The 23,406-nt window shown below is 39.4% G+C and overlaps 2 protein-coding genes across 6 annotated transcripts in view; one reads left to right on the forward strand and one right to left on the reverse strand.

Annotated features, from left to right (window-relative positions):
* Positions 1–4,462, forward strand: part of LOC136837131 (dentin sialophosphoprotein-like) — a 98,450-nt gene extending 93,988 nt beyond the window's left edge. For all 3 annotated transcript variants that reach the window (XM_067101742.1, XM_067101741.1, XM_067101743.1), the window contains exon 11: positions 3,735–4,462. In XM_067101742.1, coding sequence (XP_066957843.1) covers positions 3,735–4,220 — 486 coding nt within the window. In that variant the 3' untranslated portion in view covers positions 4,221–4,462. The remainder of the gene's footprint in view (positions 1–3,734) is intronic.
* A 9,331-nt stretch (positions 4,463–13,793) lies between these two features.
* LOC136837132 (uncharacterized) overlaps positions 13,794–23,406 on the reverse strand; it is a 117,718-nt gene continuing 108,105 nt past the window's right edge. For all 3 annotated transcript variants that reach the window (XM_067101747.1, XM_067101744.1, XM_067101746.1), the window contains exons 4-9: positions 20,977–21,213; positions 19,693–19,839; positions 18,166–18,367; positions 16,345–16,457; positions 15,459–15,596; positions 13,794–14,990 (exon numbers count right to left, since the gene is read on the reverse strand). In XM_067101747.1, coding sequence (XP_066957848.1) covers positions 14,772–14,990; positions 15,459–15,596; positions 16,345–16,457; positions 18,166–18,367; positions 19,693–19,839; positions 20,977–21,213 — 1,056 coding nt within the window. In that variant the 3' untranslated portion in view covers positions 13,794–14,771. The remainder of the gene's footprint in view (positions 14,991–15,458; positions 15,597–16,344; positions 16,458–18,165; positions 18,368–19,692; positions 19,840–20,976; positions 21,214–23,406) is intronic.

A 23,406-nucleotide genomic window follows, 5' to 3' on the forward strand; every position in this document is an offset into this window, starting at 1 on the left:
CTATAATCTTTATGCTGGTGCATAATTCAGTAACTATTGAAGACTCACATATCAATTATAGTTACTGTACTTTGGCATATGCTGCAGAAAAGTGTCATGCCTTGCACTGGTTTACTGTTGACACAGATTTATGTTATTTAAAAATGCAGTGATGGTTTGTCATGCTATCCATTCGGAGAAAACTTTAGTTCTGGCAAATATCTCAGCTGGTCCAGTAGACCTTTACTCTGTATCAGACAGTTTCTCCCTTTCCTTCTCCTCATCCCTCCATTTTCATTTCCAAGGCTGTACCTTTCATTGTCAGGGTTATCTTTTCTTAGCAAGCATGGGGGTAAAAGTTCATTATCAGTCTTCCTCATTAGACCACTTGCAATTTTGCCTACCGTCTTTCTTCCTGTGCAGCTGGCTTCTACTGATGCTGCTGTTTCTTAACCAGGATCTATTATAGGTCTTAGTAATTTTTATCATCTCCCAAATTGGGATGATTATTTAATATTGTTGAACTTTCTGTTTGGGTTGAGGTGGTCATGCTGTACATCATACTCTGCTGATAGCAGGCCTTAGTTATTGAGATGAGCCCATGGATTGTAGGTTGGATAAGAGGACAGGTTGGGGAGCAAAAACACCACCTCAGTACTATCACAACAGTTATTCTTAGCTTTTGAGATGATTCAGAATATCATCTACATGGAGGAGGAACCCATTTGAAAGGCGTTTTAGCTACGAATGATTTGATTGCTTTTGTTGACCCTTGACATACCTTTCTGCCCTCACATTCTCCAAGTGATAAATAAGAAGGGGCATCAGCTTCTGACACCTTTCTGTATTGGAAAGCAACACAAAAGGTAAACAGTACCTAGCAGCTTTATATACCCTGGTGCAGTTTTTCCTCATGATTGATAAATGTCATTAGACAACGCCTTCTAGAAAAAGATAGTTCTCTCAGTGTTCTAGAGATGCTGATGCTGTAACTACCATTGTCAGTCTTTTGCTTCAGATCTTTGAGACATCTTGAAAGCTTTCATGGTAGTACTTACAGCTTCTACTGATTATGCCAAGAGCAAATTTCAGCACAGTTCTTAAAGCCCTTGTACCAGCCATGATTTGCAGCACTTCTTAAAGCTCTTGTAGTAAATGTTTTCTCATGATCTGGTCTACCAACTTTTATCCTATTACTATTAATATTGTGAACTGTGATAAATAGCAGCCTCTCCATTACCTGATTACCCTGCATCTTAGTACAGTTGCCGGTATAATTTAATGAATGCTTTGGGAATAGGGCCAAAAATAACCTATTTACGCTCACTTAAGGTTTTCATCCATTATTCTTGTGCTTTAGATCCAAAGCCTAAAAATAACACTTCAAATTATCAAATGCTGCCCTTTCAGATATCAGATCGTATAACTATCTAAACCTACCCTGTATCCATGATTTTAAGAACTAATTTTACCTAACCAGTAAGAAAACCCAAGCGTGGATATTACCTTTCACATTTACATACATACAGGATGTGTTAGTTATTCTATTCAACCATACCTTCATTATAGAGAATCTGCAAGGTGTACTGTAAAATGAAGTGTATTGTGTTGGCTCAGGGGCAATCTTACCAAGTCAGATGCACATGTTTGGCTTTATGCTTCCAAGCCATATTGTATGCTGTCACACTGCAAAAATTATTCTGGCTTCATGTTCCCCCAAGGCATATTGCTTTGTAACTGCACTGCAACTATATGTTGTACGACAACAGGACATGGGTCATGAAAAAAAAAAAGGATTAGCCTGATAACTGAGCACAAAGCCTGTGATGTTAGCACAGCCAGAGAGTTTTGTGTGAATCAGAGCAGCTAACATGTTTACATGGAGTTGAGGTCTTGATATTTCTGTACATTTTATCAGTGTGCACATTAATTACCAAAAGCAGATTTTCATAATGTGCATTTTATTTTGTGGTGCTCCACTAGCTGAAAGGATTTATCACCTTTAGGTCCATTAAACTGAGGGTCCACTGTAGTTCTCTTGGCAGATAAGACGATAGTTTGATTCGCCAGAACGGCACCTTTCCTACAAAGGATCTTAGATATAGCAAAACTGGGCAACTCGTTCTGCCTTGGTAATATTATTGGGACCTTACTTTTATTGCATCACTATGCAGTGTCCAGCTGCACTAAAGGGGTCAAGCTCTTGTGCACTTTCTTTGACTAGGATTCAATCCAAAATAGGCAATATAATTGTGTTAGTAGTGAGGATGATACACTTGAGAAGTGTGGCAAAACAATTAACATTTATAGTAGCCCAGAATTATAAACTTTTATGGCAATTGTAATTCCCATTAAATATTAAAAATTTATGGCTGGATTAGCTTGTAATGCAAATTCAATAACATTGTTGTAAACTTCATGTATAGCATCAAGCCACTTGTGGAGCTTTGCTTCAGCTTACAGCAACTATCGATTTTTGACTCATGACAGTCGTTGGGACCATTCCCCACCAGTGTTGCATTGAAGGCCTCACTACAAGTTGGTACCCAACAAGACAGCAACACCAATCCTGATCTCTGTGGAGGTATGGGGCATGCGTCACCAGCTGACCAGAAATGTGGTAAATGCTTAACTACCAAATTTCTGGTTGGCTGGAGATGCCTGTCCCACACCTCCACAGAGACTAGAATTGGTTTTTGCTGTGTCTTGTTGAGTGCCAACTTGTAGCAAGGCCCTCGATGCGACATGTTGGTGGCGAGTGGTCCAGTCAATTCGCATGTGTAAAAGAAATCGATAAATGTGACAAACTGAAATGTACCACAAGTGGCTTGATGCTCTATGTACGTGAAGTTACAACAGCGTTATTGAATTTGTGTCACAAGCAGATCCACTCATAATATATTTAATGGGCTTTACAATTGCCATATAGGTTATGATTCTGACCTATTGTAAATGTTAATTATTTTGTCATACTGTTCAAGTGTGTCACCACCCTCATTTCTAATACTAACTGATATTGTCTATTTTGGTTTGACACCTTTATTTTTACTATTTATGGTAATTATATTAATCGCTGTTAATGATGAGTACGTTATCCTTCCGTGTAGCATAATGCCAAAATCAATGTAGACATCTTGGATCATACTGAGCAGAAAACCTTAAGGAGCTGCAATCTTTTCCCTTACATATTGGAGACCTTGCCAGAATTTTTCCTTACAGTATTGAAATAACTAATTGCAGTGCAAGGCCAAAAACCTTTTTGTCCAACAGTCATGTAGGGAGGGATGACTCTGCAGCTGTGTTTGCCTTTAATTTGAAGGAGCATTGCTGGCAGTGAGCCATTACCTCTTAGATTAGGTTGTATGTTGTCTTTTGTCAGTAGGCATAAGCAACATAACACTCCCAGTACTTAAGATGGGATCGAGTATTTTGAAAAAGTATTTTCCTATTGGAAAACCTGCTAAGGAAGATTAGTGTACCTGTATCCCCACCTGAATTTTGGTAGTCCTTATTTGCTTTAAATGTCAATGGATTTCTTTCAGATGTGAAGATCAGTGTGTATAGCCCTTAAAACAAAATGCTGGAGTCTAATACTGTACGGTATTCTATAAAATTCTATAAAAATACATTTGCAATAAACATTATATAAAAACATTATGTAAATAAAATTAGAAATAACATTACATAAATAAAATTAGAAATGCATGGTTTGCTATAATCAAGCTATATCTAAGTACAATTTGTTTTATTTTCAGTTTCCTGGACCTGGAGGGCCTATGTATGGAGCACCAGGTGGCTTTGGCGGACCTGGGCCTGGCCCTGGTATGGGTGGTCCAGCAATGGGTGGACCTGGAATGGGAGGACCACCTGGGACATTTGGTGGTGACATGGGTGGAGGGATGGATGTCCCTGGATGGGGTGGACCAGCCCCAGGACCACCAGGTCCTGGCCCTGGCCCTGGCCCAGGCCCAGGAATGGATTACCCAAATCAGAACATGATGATGGGTGGTGGTGGTCAAGGAATGATGATGGGAGGTGGAGGTGGAAGGCCAGGTGGTGCTCCCAGAGGCATGATGCCCAATATGGGTATGGGAGGGCAAGGCTTCAGAGGCAGAAATGGCCCAGGTGGTGGAAGCTGGGGTCCTGGCCCCAGCAACTATGTGAAACCAGTATGCAAACACTTTATGAATGGACATTGCCGTCATGGCCAGAAATGCAGATTTCTTCACACCCGACACTAGAGTCTTGTTTGATCTATTTTATATCAAAACACTTGACTCAACAAAGATTATTTGTTCCTAAGTTGATGTTACTCATGAGAGGACCACATTTATCTTGTTTTGTAAATAACTTGTTACACAACGCTAATACTGTACAGTATTAGAAATATGTAAAGACTGTAAATAAAAGGTAAATAAGATTATTAAAATGTATAGTTATTTTGTGTATCAAAATTTTTGAATAAAATAACAAGTTTTAGTGATACATTTCTTATATTTATTCCTATTTCTAAAATACTGCAAGATTTGCATTTTAAAATGAAAACTTTTCTCATGTACTTAGTATGCAGAAAAACTTCCTGTGCTAATTTTTTTCTTATATTTATTCCTATTCCTAAAATATTGCAAGATTTGCATTTTAAAATTAAAACTTTTCTCATTTACTTAGTATGCAGAAAAACTTCCTGTGCTAAAAATTAGCACATCTCTCAAAATAAGTAATTCTTTACATACAAACCCTCCTTGTTTTACCTTTGCCTCAACTGGGGCAACAGTCACCTCCTGATATCTCAATCTCTTGGTTCCCCTTTCCATCTTTCAAAGTATGCATCAGAATTCCTGATCAAACCTGTTAGTGTTAACTGGTGTGTAGCCTGAACCAACTACAAAGGTTGGAAAAAAGTTAAGTATACCTTAGTTTAACCAGACCACTGAGCTGATTAACAGCTCTCCTACGGCTTTCCTGAAGGATTAGATTTATTTTACGTGGCTAAGAACCAAATGGTTACCTAGCAACGGGACCTACAGCTTATTGTGGAATCTGAGCCACATTATAACGAGAAATGAATTTCTATCACCAGAAATAAATTCCTCTAATTCTTCATTGGACGGTTGGAGAATCGAACATGGGCCCAGCAGAATGCTAGTTGAGAACGGTACCCTCCCAGCCAATGAGGTTGGAGGGAGGGCCACTGGGGACAGTTACACAAAATGAAGCTTGGAATACAACGCCATTTAACATGAAAAATGTGTTTGAACTTTTTTTTTTTTTGTGATTTCTAGAAACAGCAAACTGCATTTTCTTTTCTAGTACATCTGGCATTGCCTTGGGCTTGCTGAGTGTCAGGTCTTCTGTCTAGTCATCTAGACAGACAGCATCAGATAAGCAGTCAAGAGGAGGAGGATGTCTGCATTTGCTTCTACTTTCCTCGTAATTTGCATATGACATGTTTTGCACTGGTGTGCAACTAATGACTAAGCATGCCTATGAAATGCCTGGAAGTCATGCTGAAGATAGATTGTTATGCTATGGAGAAGGGATAAGTCTATGACAGACATTGCTCCTGAAGGAGACTTTTTTGCAGGAAGACAAGAGGGGGCCCAATGTCTTTCTGCAAATGATGTTAAAAGATTCTCTTGAGACATTTCCGAGTAAGATGGGATTTTATGCCTTCAATATCTTGGGTGGAACTGACGGCTGTTTCATAACAATCCTTTTGATGTGGTTGTCTGCCTTTGCCTTTTCAGCAATCCTTTATGGTATGCCAAGGGCTTTTTCATGTTGCAGTGCTGTTCCCAAGCCACCCTGTTGGCATGCTGGCACCAAACAGAAACCATGATTGTCGAGGCGCCCATCTCTTTAGCTATGGCTGTCATAGAATTCCTGCTTATCCATAATGTAACAATCTCTGTCTCCTTCATGACTGATTAAGATTTATTAGGCACTTCTTAGTGTGCAGGATTGCAAAACACAGCATATGCAAATTACAAGGACGGGGCAGGAGCATGTGCACAAATGTCTGATTCCTCCGACTGCTTATCCAACATTTTCTATCTAGATAAGACAAACCCTGCTGCTCAGAGACCCATGGTGATGCAAGATGTCTGATAAAATTAGGAAAATCAGTTTACTCATGATGGGAATTGCAGTAAATGTTCATGCATATGTTTTATCATTAAATGGGATTGCATTCGACTGTATCAAGTGAATTAATGGGTTTGAAATATGAACAAAATCATTTTTTCTTTTAATTTTTTCACATATGGAATATTACTTTACGATAGGGGTGGTAACCTCATTTACCAGACAGTTATTAAAGGACTTAGGACTTGAAGGTCACAGGATCAAACGATCCTCTAATGGATACAACAGGCATCTCAAGGCTAACAAGGGGTCCGATATAGACTGGGCCATGTTAGTACAGAGGATGATAAGTATCCAGTCTTCCATCTCCAGGTCAAGGCAGAACTTGACCTGCTGCCATCAAAGAGCCAGCTGAATAACTATTTATCCAAAAATTCATAAGCTGTACATGTATACCCTAAACTAAACCTGGCAAAAGTAGAGGGCTGGATGCATCAGATTCAGAGGTGGGGTGGTAATCCTCTTGTGTAATCTTTAGACCAGAGGAGATAGTCATTTTACCAAGGACTTAAGGGTCTGACACCACATTAGGCAAGATCTTCCTTGTTAGATAACTGCACAGCAAAGCCAGAATAACAAAGTTAGGTGCTGTTTTGGGGAGTGTGGAAATTGCTCGAGTTATGGCAATAAAATCAAGCATACTTCTTTGAGTGAGATACATGGCTGGATAAGGTATGGAGTTCATTTAATCTCCAAATGAAGGCCTGATGTAAGAGAAATAGTTTAGTGTTACACTTTCAAAGGATGGGTGATTACAGTAATCCGCTCAAAAATATACTACAGTATAAAAATATTTGAGTACTAACTGAAAATCCTGCATTGAGGGCTTCAGAAACCTCAGATGAGCCATCTCTCAAAATGCTATTACGTGAGAGTGCAGACCCATGGCCTTTGATGGGTAGGCTAATATGGTAAACTTAGTATAACTCAGCTGCTATGGGAACAATGGCTTTGAGAGGCTCTGTGTCTCTTGAACAACAATTACAGAATAGGTCCCACTCTACTTAATATAATCTGGAGGTCATTGCATTTCCAGTGGTGGCAAAGAACGCTGCAATTTCTCCAGTAAATTCTCTTATGCAAAGACTGCTAGATAACTTCTCTGAGTGTTGCTGGAACAGCAACCCTGACATGTAAGGATTACCATAACTGACTAATTTAGGGAATTCCAGGAATGAGCACCAGGTACAGGAAAGTTACACAGGACTGTCACTTTACTCAAGATCGCATGTAAAGCCACAATCGTAAAGAGCTTGAATGACTCTTCCATCCCAGCAGATGTTTTCAGCACCTCAGCCGATAACAATTTAAGAAGGTAAACTTGCCTTTCAAACTTATGTGTTAATAAACAGGGGTTTGTTATTATGGGGATGAACAGCCTCACCATTGTCAGTCATTGCCTGTATGTCCCTTCATTCAGTAAGAAACTGTCTCTACACTGATGACACGCTCAGAACCAAAAGGGATGAGAAAGGTGGACCGAAGGAAGGAATTCATTGTCACCTCTTACAAGAGGTTGGGGAATGATGAAAGTTTAACAAAGTCCTCAAAGATCACATGAGAAAATGTTTCATTCTAAACTCTCAAAGAGTGCACTGTACGAGCAGGCTGGTGCATGGGAAAGATGGCAAAGGTATGGGGAAGACGGGAGAGGGCCATGCAGTACAGGCCAGCAAAGCAGTACGAATGGTATCACAAGCAGCATGCGCTGGGTAAGGTGGAAAGGAGACTATTCTCCTTCTAGGTTGTGTCTGGAGATGACTGCTACCACAGATAAGGCTAACAAAAAGTGATGGGTATAGTGTACTTTAAGTGGAAAAACAATTATTTTACTTATGCTAAATGATGTAACAACAGAGGAGTTCTAATCCTCAAATAGGTATTCTCTTTCACAAATGCCATTCATGTGCTATTGAAAATTAATTATTATTAATATCATTATTATTGTGCTATTGAAAATTATTACTATTACATTATTATTTCATTATTATTATTAAATAATTTAATCAGACAAAAGTAGTTGCACTGTTAATTAATAAAGTACAGATTAAAATGCTGAACATTTTGATAAGCTGACAATGTTGAAGATTCTGACAAAATTTCCTTCGAGAATTTGTTTTCCATAACTTTATACTCGTTACCAGTTGAAAACTGGATAGTCACTCAATATATGTTTAACTGTTAGAGCTGTTCAACATTCTGGGGCTGGGTCACGTGCATTGGACATCTAATCCCCATGGGTCAAATGAGCATGAACAATTTGAAGATGAGATTATTTTAATATTAATGTGGTACAGTATTAATTTTGGAATGAGGGGCACCATAACCTAAGTGTTTAACTGACTGAAGATGGATGGTTTTTGGGGAACTGGTTTCTTAGACCTAGTCATAGTGCTGCTGATCTGGTTACTTTATCAGCATCATTTCCTGCAATGTCTATAAACCTTTTCAGTCTTACACCTTCCATTAAGTCACTGGTTACATTACAGTAGTGCTGGATCACAAGAGCCTTTTTTTTATCTCAAGCTTGGAAAGTTATAGTAACAGTAATTTAGCCCCTCTGTTTTGTACAATCATGCACACTAGTTTTTATCTTACCTCATCCAAGGTTACCAACATTGGGATGAGAAGCTAAATATAAATTTGCAGACTTTAAAGCTGTCTGGAAGGTCTGGTTGAATGTTACTGAGCAAGTCATAGACTTAGTCTAGTTGTGGTCCCCTCCTTTGAAGGACGAAGCCAAGGTCAGACAAACAAGGAAGGAATATGTACTTGTGAGTAAGGATACCAACATAGGAGCCCATGTATGCTGTAGGAGACACTTCACTGTTGTCTTCCAAAGGGAAGCCTGTGCTCTGACAGCATTGATCAGACATACAGGACATCACCCACAATCTTCTGGATTGCCTGGGCTCTACCCCATTCAGAATCTGTTATGGCAACTGGATGAATACACAGGATATCAACTAAATAGTCTGCAAAAACTTATTACATTTCATTCTCAGCATGCTGAATCTTGGCCAATTTTCAAAGATGTCCCCATTACAAATCCACTTCAGCAAGCAAGTTGACAAGCACACATCCCTTACCACTACTACCACCCACATCTTTGTAAGTACTAATCCCACTGTTGAAAGATAATTTCTCAAGCCTAGGACAGTGGTTAATCCAACCTTTGTCATCAGCATTTAACACATACATGGATCCCTTACCTATTAGGTAAGACAAAACCCATTACATACATCTTATAGTAGGTATAGCATTCTATGCATGCTGTACCAGTGCCTCAGCACCCAAACACTGAAAAGCAAAATTCAAGCAGCTGGACCAGGATAAAAAAAGACATCCTAGAACATGGGGTTGTACACATACAGCCTTTGTAGGGAAGAGTCAGGTTAGTGCTCAACACAGCGGATTATCTGTCTCAACACATCCATTAGAAGAGTTCGGGACAATTAGGCCATATTATTTTTGGCTGTGAAACTGTTGGGCCATCACAACTTTAGGCCATAAGAAGTTTAGGCCGTAAGACATGGCAGAAGCTCCTTGGGACACTCTGTTTAGTACTAGTCCCTCGGGGATCAAAGTATTAAATACACCCATTTCGGCCATTTGCCAGTTTGGATGTTACGTCCTAAATGACTTTCAGCCAAAACAACTAGGAACCCATTAGAAAGGATATATACCACCTCAAACCCATGCTATTTGACATGGTGTCTGGAGTATTAGGCACTTACACAAGACTGTAGCAGATATATACTAGGGTTTTCAACATTTGGGGCTGGACAAGGAGACCAGCCACCTTGCCACCTTCATAATGCCTTGAGCATAATATATAAGCATAAAACACAACTGTGACATTGTTCTTCCATGTACTGCTACACAAAATGCTTTGACAATGGCAACTTAACATACCTGAGAAACATAATATGGCAGAGGCATTCCCACACACGACTGGTAACGTGCTGAAAGGGGAATCATCCTAAAGCTAAGTTCTGCAACTGGGCCAAGACACATGAAAGCCCATGGAAGACAGTCTTCACACTTTTGTATAATTATCAGTGCCTGATATGCCTGGTTTGAAATTATAAATCAGCTATCTCCCTTTCTCACTACCTTAACTCTAATACAGCTTGTCAGGGAACTCTTGAAGAACCCAAAATGCAGGCACACACAATGGGATCTACAGCCATAAAACAGTCAAGCAAGTACAAGATATCTTATGCAAGTTAGCTTGAGACAAGTTTACATACCACAACAAGTTCCATTCCACAGCAGCAATGGTGGACTGAAGCATGGAGGAAATAGGTTTTGTCATGCTTCAAAAATACAAGATCTGACCTGCTGCTGATGCACTCTTTTGTTGCAAATGTTGAGTGCTCAGTGAAAACTATCATCTTACACAAGCTGAAGCTGGGTCCTTGACATAACATGGCATATGAAGAAACTTGGCTCTTTTGAACTGGGGTGCCTATACCTCACCATCATCATGGATCACTGCCTGTTCATCCAAATTCTTGGCAACAGGGAGTGGAAAATTTCACCAACATGGGTATTCAGGCTGAAGGCAAAAACCTTGGAAATTTAAATTTCATGTACAACACTTGTCATGGAAACAGAACTATGTGGCAAATTTCTTGTCCTGCTTTGCTGCCCTACATTCCACACTGGACAACACAAACAATGAGGTAAAAGAGAATATGGCAATGTCTGTCATCACTGCCAATGCTTAGTGGCCTTGAATAGGAGAGCCATCAAGGAAGAGAAGTTGGAAAGGGCAGCCACACTGGAAGACCCTGTTTATCAGCTACTGGTTGTGAAGATGACAGCAAGAAATTGGCGACAATGTCAAGAAACAGTTGTCTACATCCAAGTACTTTGTAATATACATTTAAGATCAGGGATGTGCATATCTTCTGATTCCAGAATGACTCTGATAAGCTACCCATGGAAAGACAGTCTATTTGTTGGCCAGGTGTGTTACGTGATTTGCAGTATCAATGACTCAGGTGCTCCAAGGGCAACACATATGCACTGTCACGGCCAAATTGTTGGTCCATGTGCAACCCTGGTAAACTGGGTTCAGTGGACAACGGAGGATACATCATAACCTGATGGCTCATGTGTGACCTCCGTTGGCAGACTGGTAGCCTGGTTGGAACTGGTCCACTTCCTAATGGCACTACATCAATGAGACCGATAGTGGTACTGAAAAAGTATTTTACAGGATGGGAACCTGACCACCACTGTTAAAGGTCTCAAGGAGAAGGTGTTGCCCTTGGTCAGGTAGGACGACGCCCTGAACTGGGTTGGGTAAGGTTGAAGCCCAACATTTTGCTCTATAATTTACCTTGCCACCCACACTAACATCTTGGTATCTATACATTTGTATTGGGGTCAAAACATATAGAAATGATGTAATTAATTATAGGCAACATGCATTATAGTAAAATTAGTGGTTTACCACTCTAGCCTAATGTTCAGTATTTATATAAATTTACTATACTGTGTTTCTGTCACAGTAATAACATATTCTGATAAGTTTTCCTTGGAGGCATTAAGACATCAGCTGGAGTTTTATGATCATTCTTGTTCCTTGTTCACATTGTGATGCCTTTTAAGAAATTGCTCTGTTGGTATCTACTGCCCTTCACATTTGTACAATTTGGTACAAATGATGTCCCTCACAGTTAAGCATGGACATCACAATAGTTGTTAATATTTTTGTTCTGGAAACTAAGAAATCCACTTTTGTAAAGTGTGTTCTGTAATAATTCACAGAAATGGAGTTCATCCTAAAGCTGAATAATATAGTTTTTATAATAATTTTTGGTAAAACTTTACATTACTTGTGTGGCCTGAATCCCGCCAGTCACCGATTGGGGGACGTTGCGGCCTTCACCCACCTGGCCATGTCAGGGCCCGTCACCCTAAGTTAGGTTAGGTAGGTAAGATCTGGTTAGGTCTGGGCCTGGCATTATAGGAAAGGTTATGTCTATTTAGGTATGAAGTACTTCTCCCAGCCGACGACTGGCGGGAATCAAGACGGGCAACTAAAGTTTTACCTAGTTTTTGATGTGATTCTCAAAACCCTGATATTCATTTCTGTCAAAAGTCATTAATTAACCTATTACAACCCAATGTTTAATGACTCAATGGAACCCCAGCGAGGGGTCACACAGTTAAGGTTAGTTTAAAGGAAAGGCATAAAAGGACCCAGTGTCCTTAGTTAGGTTAGGAGTGTTAGGTTACTGAATACCTTTGATTTGAACTCAATTTCTGTCATTCCTCTCACCCAAAAACCTGGCTTCCGAAAGACTGCCTGTTTGAGAATGAACAGTAACCATGTAAATTTACCCTGCTGTTATAAGTACATGGATAAAATAAAAGGCTGAATATTTGCATAATCTTTGAACACTATATCGTATGTCTAACGCAAACGATGGGTAAACCAGGCAGGAGTAGGCATCCATAAGAAACTAGGTCCTCTTCAAAACAGGCCAGTTTAGAAAGCCTCTCTGGATTAAAAGATCTACAGTTAAACATAAATTTGGCCAGAACAATTCAAGCAATTCATTATGGTAAAAAACACTAACCTTTGCAGTGTTGAAATGAAAATAATGCTGAAAATGCAAGTTTCTGGCTCTCTGTCACATCCGGTATAGTCACTATAGGGAAGTACTGCGCCACAAGGGTCCATTCTTTCTGTTTAATTTGGTCTGAGGACATTCTCCTCATTCATACAACGCCTTCCAACTTTTGGGATGAGATATAAAATTGCTTTGCTTTTGCTTAAATAGTCCTCAACCGGATATGTTGGAGAATTAATTTAGGAAATATATTTTCATGGAAATATTTGAAATGACCAACTCCTCTAACGTTCTGCATTCTTTAAAAACACGCTCTGAAACTTTTTGAACTATTTCCAGGTAGTCTTTTTTTTTTCTTTTTGTTCCATTTGGGAAAATTGGGAATATTTGTGGCAGTGGCATAAATAATTCACCCTGATTATATCTCACGTTTTTGCTTCGCGATTCGATTAATGTACATTACTTAACCCAAAGAATACAACGAAATCAACATAGGTATTTGCCACTGCAGGGCTCAATATATTCGGAGTAAAAAAATACCAGCGTAGACTCACATTAATTTTCATGGTTATTTATGACAGAGATATGTGGTATTTCCAGGCCTGGGAAAATCAACTGCAACTCTTCTATTCTGGCGACAACATCGTCTAAATCTTGGGCTACCGCGTTACCATGGGATTTCTCTTTTCGAGACAAAATGCATCTGTGAAAATGATAATTAGTTTACGTCATAAAACATGCGAATGTTGTTTCCTTCCAAGGTTTGTTTTATTTTATTTTATTTTAGGACTCACTGCCCGAAAAAATCCAGTTATCATTCTGGGCCTTTGCACTTTCATTCTACCTTATTTTGGCTTCAACAAGTATTACGTTAATATCCCAAGACTCCCAAACTTTTGATACAAAAGTTCGCCACCTCATTCCGGGACTCGCAACAGAATTCGAGGACTCTACAGCCTCCTCCGGTATTCCTCTAATTACAGTATATACTCCTGTTTACATCAGGTGAAACTGGTATCATTGTGGACGTCGAGCCTGTTGTCAGAATCAGCTTTTCACTGAAGGGGAAAAAACGACACGTCCCTATACCTTTATTTTGAAAATATTTCTGTGCTTGCCAAGTTACAAAGATACTGAAACATTCTATAATGACTCTAAGCCGTGTTACAAACATTTTCTGGTACTGTAAGCATTTTGCAAAAGCCAAATTGAGCACCAAGCAGGAAGGACTTTTCAGTTTTACATCAAGATGATAAAAGATCACAATAAATGTGGTCATATGGAAGAGTCTTAAGGTCGATATTACCATTCTAAATATAGCTTTTAGCAACAGCAAGGCTCACTTTACCTTCGCTACTCTGAATTTTGCTTACAACCCTACGTCACTATGAAAGACACTACCCATTTCCTTGACTATTTACAGAACAGCTAAAGTTTTATCACTCTATTACTCCGTATAGAAAAAAGCAGTCCTAAGTAAAAAATATCAATAAGAAAAGTAACATAAATACATCCATAAAAAAAGAGTTTTGTGTGGGAACAAACTTGGGGGACTGTGCACCCTGCGTTTCCTAGCAGGCTAAATCGTATTTAGTATGAAAGCCAACTTTTCTCATCCACAAATCATCTTTTTTTAGAAACGATGTTTCAATAATGTTCTAAAATGAATACTTCATTCAACATCCCATCACCTTTTTTTATCACAGAAAATCAGACGAAGAAAAAAATCTGTCATTGAAAGTTCAACAGAGTTACATATATGAAAAAAAGTGGTACACATCGCAATATTTAAAAGCATTTACAATTACATCATGAGCGGAAATGTATGATGAGAATGGTGAAATTAGCCTGTAAAAAAAGTACCTCTCAGTGTTTTACAAAGGCTCTCCTACTTAGCTCACGTCAAGTTCCATCAAACAACAGCGATTTGTCCACGTGACCAAAGAGAAAAGGGGCAAATTGCCTTATCAGCTGAGCATCGTGTTTGTTCCTGTACATTTTGGTACGAGACGCACCGAAGTGACTGGAATCCGAAAACAGAGACGTGGTCCTCTTAGTTTAACCAGTCCACCCAAACCATTCCAGGTAAAGGTCGCAATTCTCCTCTTTAATCCTCTTCTGCAACGTCTTGTTGTCGTCCTTGGTGATGAAGAAACACCCCCACACTCTGATCAGCGTCAGGTCGTTGTTCATGTCCAGAAGATCGTGGATGGAACTCGCCGTGACGTTCGGGCAGTTGTCGATGGTGAGACGAAACAGCTTCTTCATCGGGTTTTCCTGGAAAAGATGTACTGCTAGACCCATTTGCTCTTTCAGGCTATCTCGTTGCTTCCTTGGTCAGAGATCTTATTGTTAGATAGTACCAAAAAGTTTAATAAATCATTCTTTAACAATTTTTTTTCTGGACGCAGAGGGACATGCAACTAGAGCGATGAACACCTTTAGACCGATTCAGGATTTCATTTGCAACTGAAGTTTTAATTTATTTCTGTACTTCTTCAGTAATTGATCTACGTGTCACTGAAACAGTGCATACAAACATCTTGGAGCTATTTAAATATGGCGGCTGCTCTGATAACCGTGAGATTTCATCTTACTATGATAAAACTACTGAGTCTGCTTATCTCCAAACCGGCAAGAAAGGAAAAAAAAACTGTCCCAAGACACCTGAAGTGAAAAACTCTGCACGATTCGTGAAACTATAGTCAATGTGGCACCCAAGGTCTAGACTACAACGACACCCACCTTCCAAATATCGTAGAGAAGCTTGTCTGAGAGAGCGTCAGTGTTCCGCACCAAGAGTTTCTCAAGCCCGTGGCAGTATGACATGAGCTGTTTGAGGATGATGCTATTCAAGGTATCTGTTCTTAGGTCGGACCATACCTGGAATTTTCAGTGAGAAATTCTGTTTTCAGTATCTAGGAATTAGAACTGGATTATAAAATTTAGGCCAGAGGCCGAGCGCTGGGACCTATGAGATCATTCAGTGCTGAGAAGGAAACTGAGAGAAAAGAATGTCTTAAAGGTGTAACAGGAGGAAAAACCTCACAGTTGAAATATGAAACAATTGTTAGAGAGGTGGAAAGCAAGATGGAAGAAAGAGACTATGAACGGAGGTACAGTAAAAGGAATGAAAGGGGTTGCAGCTAAGGGCCGAAGGAACGCTACAGAGAACCTTAAGTAATGCCCACAGTGCACCGCAAAAGATGCACTGACGGCATTAACCTCCCTACGGGATCAATATCGTGAATTCTCACTATTTGCTCATACTAGACTACTTATACCCTACTTGTGAGGTCCGTTTTAAAGTTATTTATTGAAGTTATTTCTACCTCATTTGAAAAATACTTTTTCCAGAATATATAGTGATTAAAGAGGCACCATCTAACGCAGAAAAAGGCAAGCAAACATGAAGGTAAATGGAAGGAAACTACAAAAAAAAAAAAAAAAAATACTGCATGTATCTTAAGAAATCAAAGAATAGAAAAAATATCACGAACGGTATGCGCGAACTTGGGAACAAATTCTTCTAACGAACCCTGTTAGGGTGCACAGATAAAAACCACTGATCTAGTCGTACGACGTGACGACAACTTTATTTCTCAATTTTTACCGCAAGGTAACGACTCACCTCCAGCCCCGCCAGATGATTATAGAGGTTTTCCCTCGGGTACATAATCTCCTCGTAGACGGTGATGTTGCTTACGGCCAGATTCTGCAGGCGGGGACAGCACTCTCCAATTACTGTCGAGAAGAAGAAGAAGAAGAAGAAGAGAATCTACTTCAGTTTCCGCGGTTACGGTTAGGGGGGAAGGCGACATTTAAAACTTTCTCTGAAAGATGATTATGACGGCTTGAAAAATGACTTGAAAATTATTAATTTTTTTGATTGCGTTTACCAAAGGAAACATCAGGTTCCGTTCACACGAGAAGAAACGTGTCAGGCTTGATAACTCGACGCGAAGCGAGGGAAAAGTTTTAGGTTACAAAACCTTGCTGGGAGAGGAAATAAAAAAGCGTGGATGTAGTTGGTTTTAATCTTGATCGAGACAGCAAGGACAAACTGAATGTGACAGACATATTCTCACTGTCTAGCTCTTTCTCCGACACTAATCTAGCTGATACACGAACTCTCTCTCTCTCTCTCTCTCTCTCTCTCTGTGATTTGGAAAATTATATTTCTTTAGTGAACATTACCTTTCCACCATCTTCACAAAAATCTTGATATACTATGATTAAAATGAGAGAGAGAGAGAGAGAGAGAGAGAGAGAGAGAGAGAGAGAGAGAGAGAGAGAGAGAGAGAGAGAGAGAGAGAGAGAGTAGAAAAACTTAAATTTATTACCAACTGTAAGAAAAGATTCATTTCGATATTTCCACCGCGAAATTATATGGATAAGTTTGGAATATTTTTATAAGATATAGTTTTAAAAAAAGCCTGTTGCTTATCTACAAATATATGGTAATGACTTGAAATCATAGCAACTAATCTTATCTATTAAATCGGAATGACATGTGAATCATACTTTGATATGAATGTGTAAACATTGCATTATATCCATCAGATAATAAACAAAAAAGAACTCGTGATATTCTATCTTAGTAAAATCCATAGGTCGATGGAACGGATACTCATAGGCCGACGGGACGGGTACCAACAGCTGGGATTAAGAGAAAAGTATCAACATTCAGGAAAATAAGGAAACGCATTCGACAGGAAAATAAACAGGCGGCATCAACGCATTCGACTACACAGAATTATAAAAATCTATCAGCATTCAGGAGACAAAAATGGGCAGAAAAACAACATTTAGCCAATTAAAAGAAATATACCAAGTTACACATGGGAAACGGAAAAATATTAATATTCAGCTTGAATGTGTAAACATTCCGTATAACTGTAGGCTGATATCATTCACTAAAACGACAGTGGACGTCAACACTTGCAGCAGTTAAATAGATAGTATCAGATTATTCAATAAGGAACACAGTAATTATTAATATATTCATTAGGAAAATAAAACTGACAACATTCAGTAGGGAGACAGAAAAAAAAATCCTCAGTAGGGAGACAGAATAACTCTTAATAGGGATGCAAATACAACATTCCTCAGTAGGAGAGACTGACAAAATCCTCAGCAGGGGAGACAAAAAAATCCTCAGTAGGGAGACTTAAAATTCCACATTTGGGGAGACAAAAATCCTCAAGGGGGAAGAAAAAAAATATATATATCCTCAATGGGAGACAAATAATCCTCAGTAGGAAAGACAAAAAAAATCATCAGTAGGGAAGACAAAAAAATCCTCAGCAGGGACTCAGCAGGGAAGAGAATAAAAAAAAAATCCTCAGTAGGGAAGAGAGAAAAAATCCTCAGCAGGGAAGACAGTAAAAAAAATGCTCAGTAGTGAAGAAAAAAAAATCCTCAGTAGGGAAATACAGAAAAAAATCCTCACCAGCAATATCAATGGAGGTGAAGTTCGCCAGCAGGAGGGAGTGGAGCTGGTGCCCTTTGACCGTCAGGACGGGGAGGACGCCCTCGTGGAAGTTCAGCGTGAGGCCTTCGCCGTTCGTGATCCGAAGGTGGGTCAAGTTCTCCAGAATCATGACCTTGTACAGGATCTCGTTGTCCGCGAAGGCGTTGCTCAGGATGAAGTTCTGGCGGATGAAGGAGGTCGTGGGTCATTTAAGCATCTCATTTGGGGTCACAGGTCATTTATCATTATAAATGTGAGGTTTTGATTTGTCGTTAAGATGTGGAAAAAGCTTATATGGTCAATAAACGGTAAAGGAATTTGGACATATTTGTAAATTAAATCAAAACAGGTATTAATAAAAACCTATATTTTACCCACTAAAAGAAATTATGTAGGAAACATTGTCAGACAACAGACAAACATACAGTGTATATATATATATATATATATATATATATATATGTATATATATACATATATATATATATATATATATATATATATATATATATATATATATATATATATATATATATATATATATATATATAATCAGAAAGCTACAAACGTCCTTTAATATCAAAATCGAAATAATATATTTTTCATATAGCTGTCTTGAATCAGGACAACAGGACACAAGGGAGGTATAAGTGAATTCATCTCAGAAACCAATCCACCCACATACGTAGCCATATTATGACTATTTATCACATTATCAAATCAACTAATGATACAAAATCTACCTCGGAATATATACGACATCTTCCATCCAGCAAAGGAATCAGGTCAGTCAATTAATTAATAAAAAATATCAACTTCTACTGCTTTCGAAGTGATTTTTAGTTGATTGCTTACCGGACAAGTGAGCATACGGACACGCATATGAAAAGCGAGATGGATGTTAAAGGACGGAGCTTTCTGATTGTTATTCACACGCAATATGGACGTCGGACGGGGATCCACTATTTCGTTGGAGGTTTAGGATTCTCACGGTGGTGATGTGGTACTTCGGGCAAAACGGTGTCGAGGTTGTCCATAGTGTGTCACTGTAGTCCCTGATTCTCAGCCCCTTATTATCCTTTCATCACGCCGAAGACCTGGGAAGGACAAATTGAAACGGTCAACATGGCAGAGGTGGGTGGATATCGTCTCCAAACGCAAACACCTGAGTTCGACGGGTGAGATGAGTTAATGCTTGTGGCCGACTGGTTAGTGGACTCGGCGCTGATTCCCGGTGGACTGTTTAAAATTCCTTCAGTATGAAAATATATTAGAGGTAGAGTGGAATTGGATATTCCCTGATTGTCTGAATCACGGTGATGTGAACATATATATATATATATAATTAGAAATCGTAGATGTTCCACAACACGACACTTCAGAAATCAAAAATCAACATGAATTATCAAATCAACTGATACAAAATTGGGACGCCTTTTTTTACAGCATCAGGTCAGTCAATTAATTAATAAAAAAAATATCTACTTCTACTGCTTTCTTGCTTACCGTAGCATACGGACAAAGCGTGCACGCAATATGGACGTCGAGGGGATCCACAATTTCGTTGGAGGAGTTTAGGATTCTCAGGTGGTACTTCGGGCAGGTGTCGAGGTTGTCCATCGTCAGCCCCCACTCCTTCATCACGCCGAAGACCTGGGAGGGAAACAAGAGAGAATGGAGAGAATTCGGGACTCGGCGTGATTCCCTGGTGTTTAAAGCTTCAGTATGAAACATAAGAGGTCCCTGTCTTACGAACAGAAAAATGAGTTGCTGAAATTTTCAGCAGATAGTAGATTCTTGGTAACTGTACAGAAATTCCTCTTGATTGAAATTTCTATTGACTTTAATTTTCAGTCTGATATACGAACTCGTGAACAAGAAAACGTTTTCCTTTGAACGTGCTTAGGAATACGTTATTAGTACCACTGCGTAGGCTAATCAGTTTCCTGAATGAAGAAAAATTACAGCTCAAATTAAAAGCCTAATCACTTAGGTATTCGGAGAAAAACTTCTACTTTTTTCTATTGAGGAAAAAAAGCTCTTGGTGATCAAGGTCTAAGTGATTCTACGGAGATCCGTAGGCCAATTTCTTAGCCTCCGGTTTTAAAGAGTTCTCGACCCAGTAATCACGGAGAAAGTTTCTGTACTGAAGGGCCTCCGAGGGGCCAAATTACTCTGGGGACTTTCCTCACAAACTGAACTTCTGACAGAAAATTAAAAGTTTCCAAAGAAAACAGAAAAAACAGTCGAGTTCATTTTCTTCCTGACTGTCAAATTTTCTACGAAAGCTAAACCAATATGACCAATGTCAGCAAGCCTGAGAGGAACCGATCTACGTACTGAGTCTTGAAATTTTTGGTAAATTCGCAATTTCTGAGTAGAAATACAAACTGGTCTGTGCTGTGATGTTTCTCAAGATTAAATATTACAAGAAGTGGTAGATTTTGACTAAGCTTCTTGTGAAAAGTATTTGAAGGAGTACTCTTATTAGCATAATTAAGTTAATCTACGTGATTGCATACGAGTGGCACACTTCCTGCTTTATACAAAAAACAAAGGTGAAAACCAACAATCAACTTCCTGTACAAGATGTGACGTTTAAAATTCCTCTGGTTGGAGTCCCATTATCAGCATCGAACAGTTCATCAACATGATTTTTTCTTGGCTGAGCTTATCAAAGAAGGAGCAAAAATGCAGCAACTTCCTCAGACGTATAAAAGAAAAACAATAACACACATACACAGTGAAAGCTTCCAAGACCCAGACGAAAGTGCGAGCTGCTCTACTCACCTCAAATATATTATCGTAGTCGATATCTATCAGAGTAGGAATGTACTGAAGGAGGAAGCTGACGGGGCGCGCGCTTATGATACAACCCATGACGCTGAGTTTCAGAAGTTTCTGGCAGAGGGGCTTGTCGTTCTCGGCGTCGTAACACAGCCTGGTTAATCCGGCTTCTGTGATGGGCGTGTTGGAGATGTCCAATTCGCGCAGCTCTGGGCACTGCCTGCCGATGAGGCCTAGCATCTGGGAATGGAAGGACGAACTTTTAGCTAAAGTGGTCCAGTTGTCCAGTAGTGCAGAATCTGTAATTTAAGTTCTAAGGCTTCGTGCTTACTGGTCTGCTTGTGTCTGTAAGTAGGTGCTTGTACGAGAGAGAGAGAGAGAGAGAGAGAGAGAGAGAGAGAGAGAGAGAGAGAGAGAGAGAGCCAGGACAATTTGAAATAGGTGATTAAATTTGAAGACAAGGAAAAGGAGAAAAAATTATTACCATTCGTTTTTCCGAAAACCTCTACTGGGGAATGTTTAAAAGAGAGAGAGAGAGAGAGAGAGAGAGAGAGAGAGAGAGAGAGAGAGAGATAGATTTGAGAAGAGGTGAGCAAATTTGTCGATGACAAGGAAAAGGAGTAAAAATTAACTTTCGTTTATCCGAAAACTTCTACCGGGAATGTTTAAAGAGAGAGAGAGAGAGAGAGAGAGAGAGAGAGAGAACATTAAAGTAATTACAGACAATCTACGATTTCATAAAAGGTTTTCCACAAAGCTCGTAGGCCTAGTTACCAAAGGAAACCAACTGTAGGCCTAACGTTACCAACTTTACTAATCTTTCTACACTGAAGTTGATCCAATTTTAAAAGTATTTGAAAAAACAAGGTAATTTTTCTGCTGAAACGTGGATGATTCCCTTCCCTGTGTATAATACTTCCATTTTTGCTGTTTCATACGACTTACAAATTAGTCTAATCAACAATTCATTTCTATTTTGCATGCACTCTCTCACTCTCTCTCTCTCTCCTTCAGGATGCTAAGGCCCTTCATTTCCAATAACCTTTTTTACCTCTCCTTCCTCTTAATACCTCCGATTTATGCAACTTTTTTTCTTATAAGTTCATCATCCTCCATTCTTTCCTCTATACCAAACCATCTCAAACCACTCTGATCTATTTTTTCATCAAACACTAACCTTTTTTCAAATTCTTATTCATATGTCCACAATTCTTATCCTTTCAGTTCTTTTCATGCAAACAACACGTCCACAACTTTGAGCCTATTTCTTCCACTTGCAATCAACAATCACACATCGCTTCAATAAAGGAGAGTTGGCTCAAGTCCTTCAAACATTCTTAGGAAATGAAAGCCCCCATTACTTAGCAAGTTCTCAAAATTAAAATCTCGAGGATCAACCAGTCTGATCAGTAATTTATACAATTCACTACCAAGATGTGGAATTCTCTTTCTCAACCTCTTCTTCAGGAGTAAGGTTGAAGAAGGAGAAGAAGAAGAAGCAGACGAAAGTCTCATAAACGCCTTAGACCTACAGCACAAAGGAGGCTACTTAGTCAAGGACTGGGTAATTAGTCAGCCTAATCAATAATTCAGACGCTGAGCGCTAAACGGTATGTTACCTACAATATTAAGACCACTCTCTCTCTCTCGTAACCCAGTACGAAAAACTCCATTGAGAGCTTATACAAACAAATTTACGCAGCCTGAAAGCTTGTAGAATGGAGAGAGAGAGAGAGAGAGAGAGAGAGAGAGAGAGAGAGAGAGAGAGAGAGAGAGAGAGAGAGAGAGCTCAATATTACATCACGAGGAACATATCTCTCTCTCTCTCTCTCTCTCGTAACCCAACTGAAAACTCCATTGAGAGCTTATACAACAAATTTACGCAGCCTGAAAGCTTGTGGAGAGAGAGAGAGAGAGAGAGAGAGAGAGAGAGAGAGAGAGAGAGGACACATACTCTCTCTCTCTCTCTCTCTCTCGTAACCCAGCACGAAAAACTCCATTGAGGGCTTAGACAAACAAATTTAAGCAGCCTGAAAGCTTGTGGAGAGAGAGAGAGAGAGAGAGAGAGAGAGAGAGAGAGAGAGAGAGAGAGTTCTATATCACAGCAGGGGGAACGTCGCAAATAAAGCAACCATATTCTCTTCAGCTTAATCTGAGTAGGACACATTTATAACTCCCTCTACGTGCTGTTGTTTACCAGACAAAGGTGGCCTTATGCCAGAAAGGTCTCCCGTCCTGCAATCAGCCCCTTTCCAGATTTGATTACGTCTGTGTGCGGAGTGATTTAGAAAATGAGAGAAAAGTTTTGAGGGAGGGGGAGACTAAGGAAGCACCCTTTGAACTCAAGAGAGAGAGAGAGAGAGAGAGAGAGAGAGAGAGAGAGAGAGAGAGAGAGAGAGAGAGAGCAGTTTTCTCTTTATCTTTATTATTTTT

This window comes from Macrobrachium rosenbergii, chromosome 57 (genome assembly GCF_040412425.1).
Source record: "Macrobrachium rosenbergii isolate ZJJX-2024 chromosome 57, ASM4041242v1, whole genome shotgun sequence".
Classification (NCBI taxonomy): domain Eukaryota; kingdom Metazoa; phylum Arthropoda; class Malacostraca; order Decapoda; family Palaemonidae; genus Macrobrachium; species Macrobrachium rosenbergii.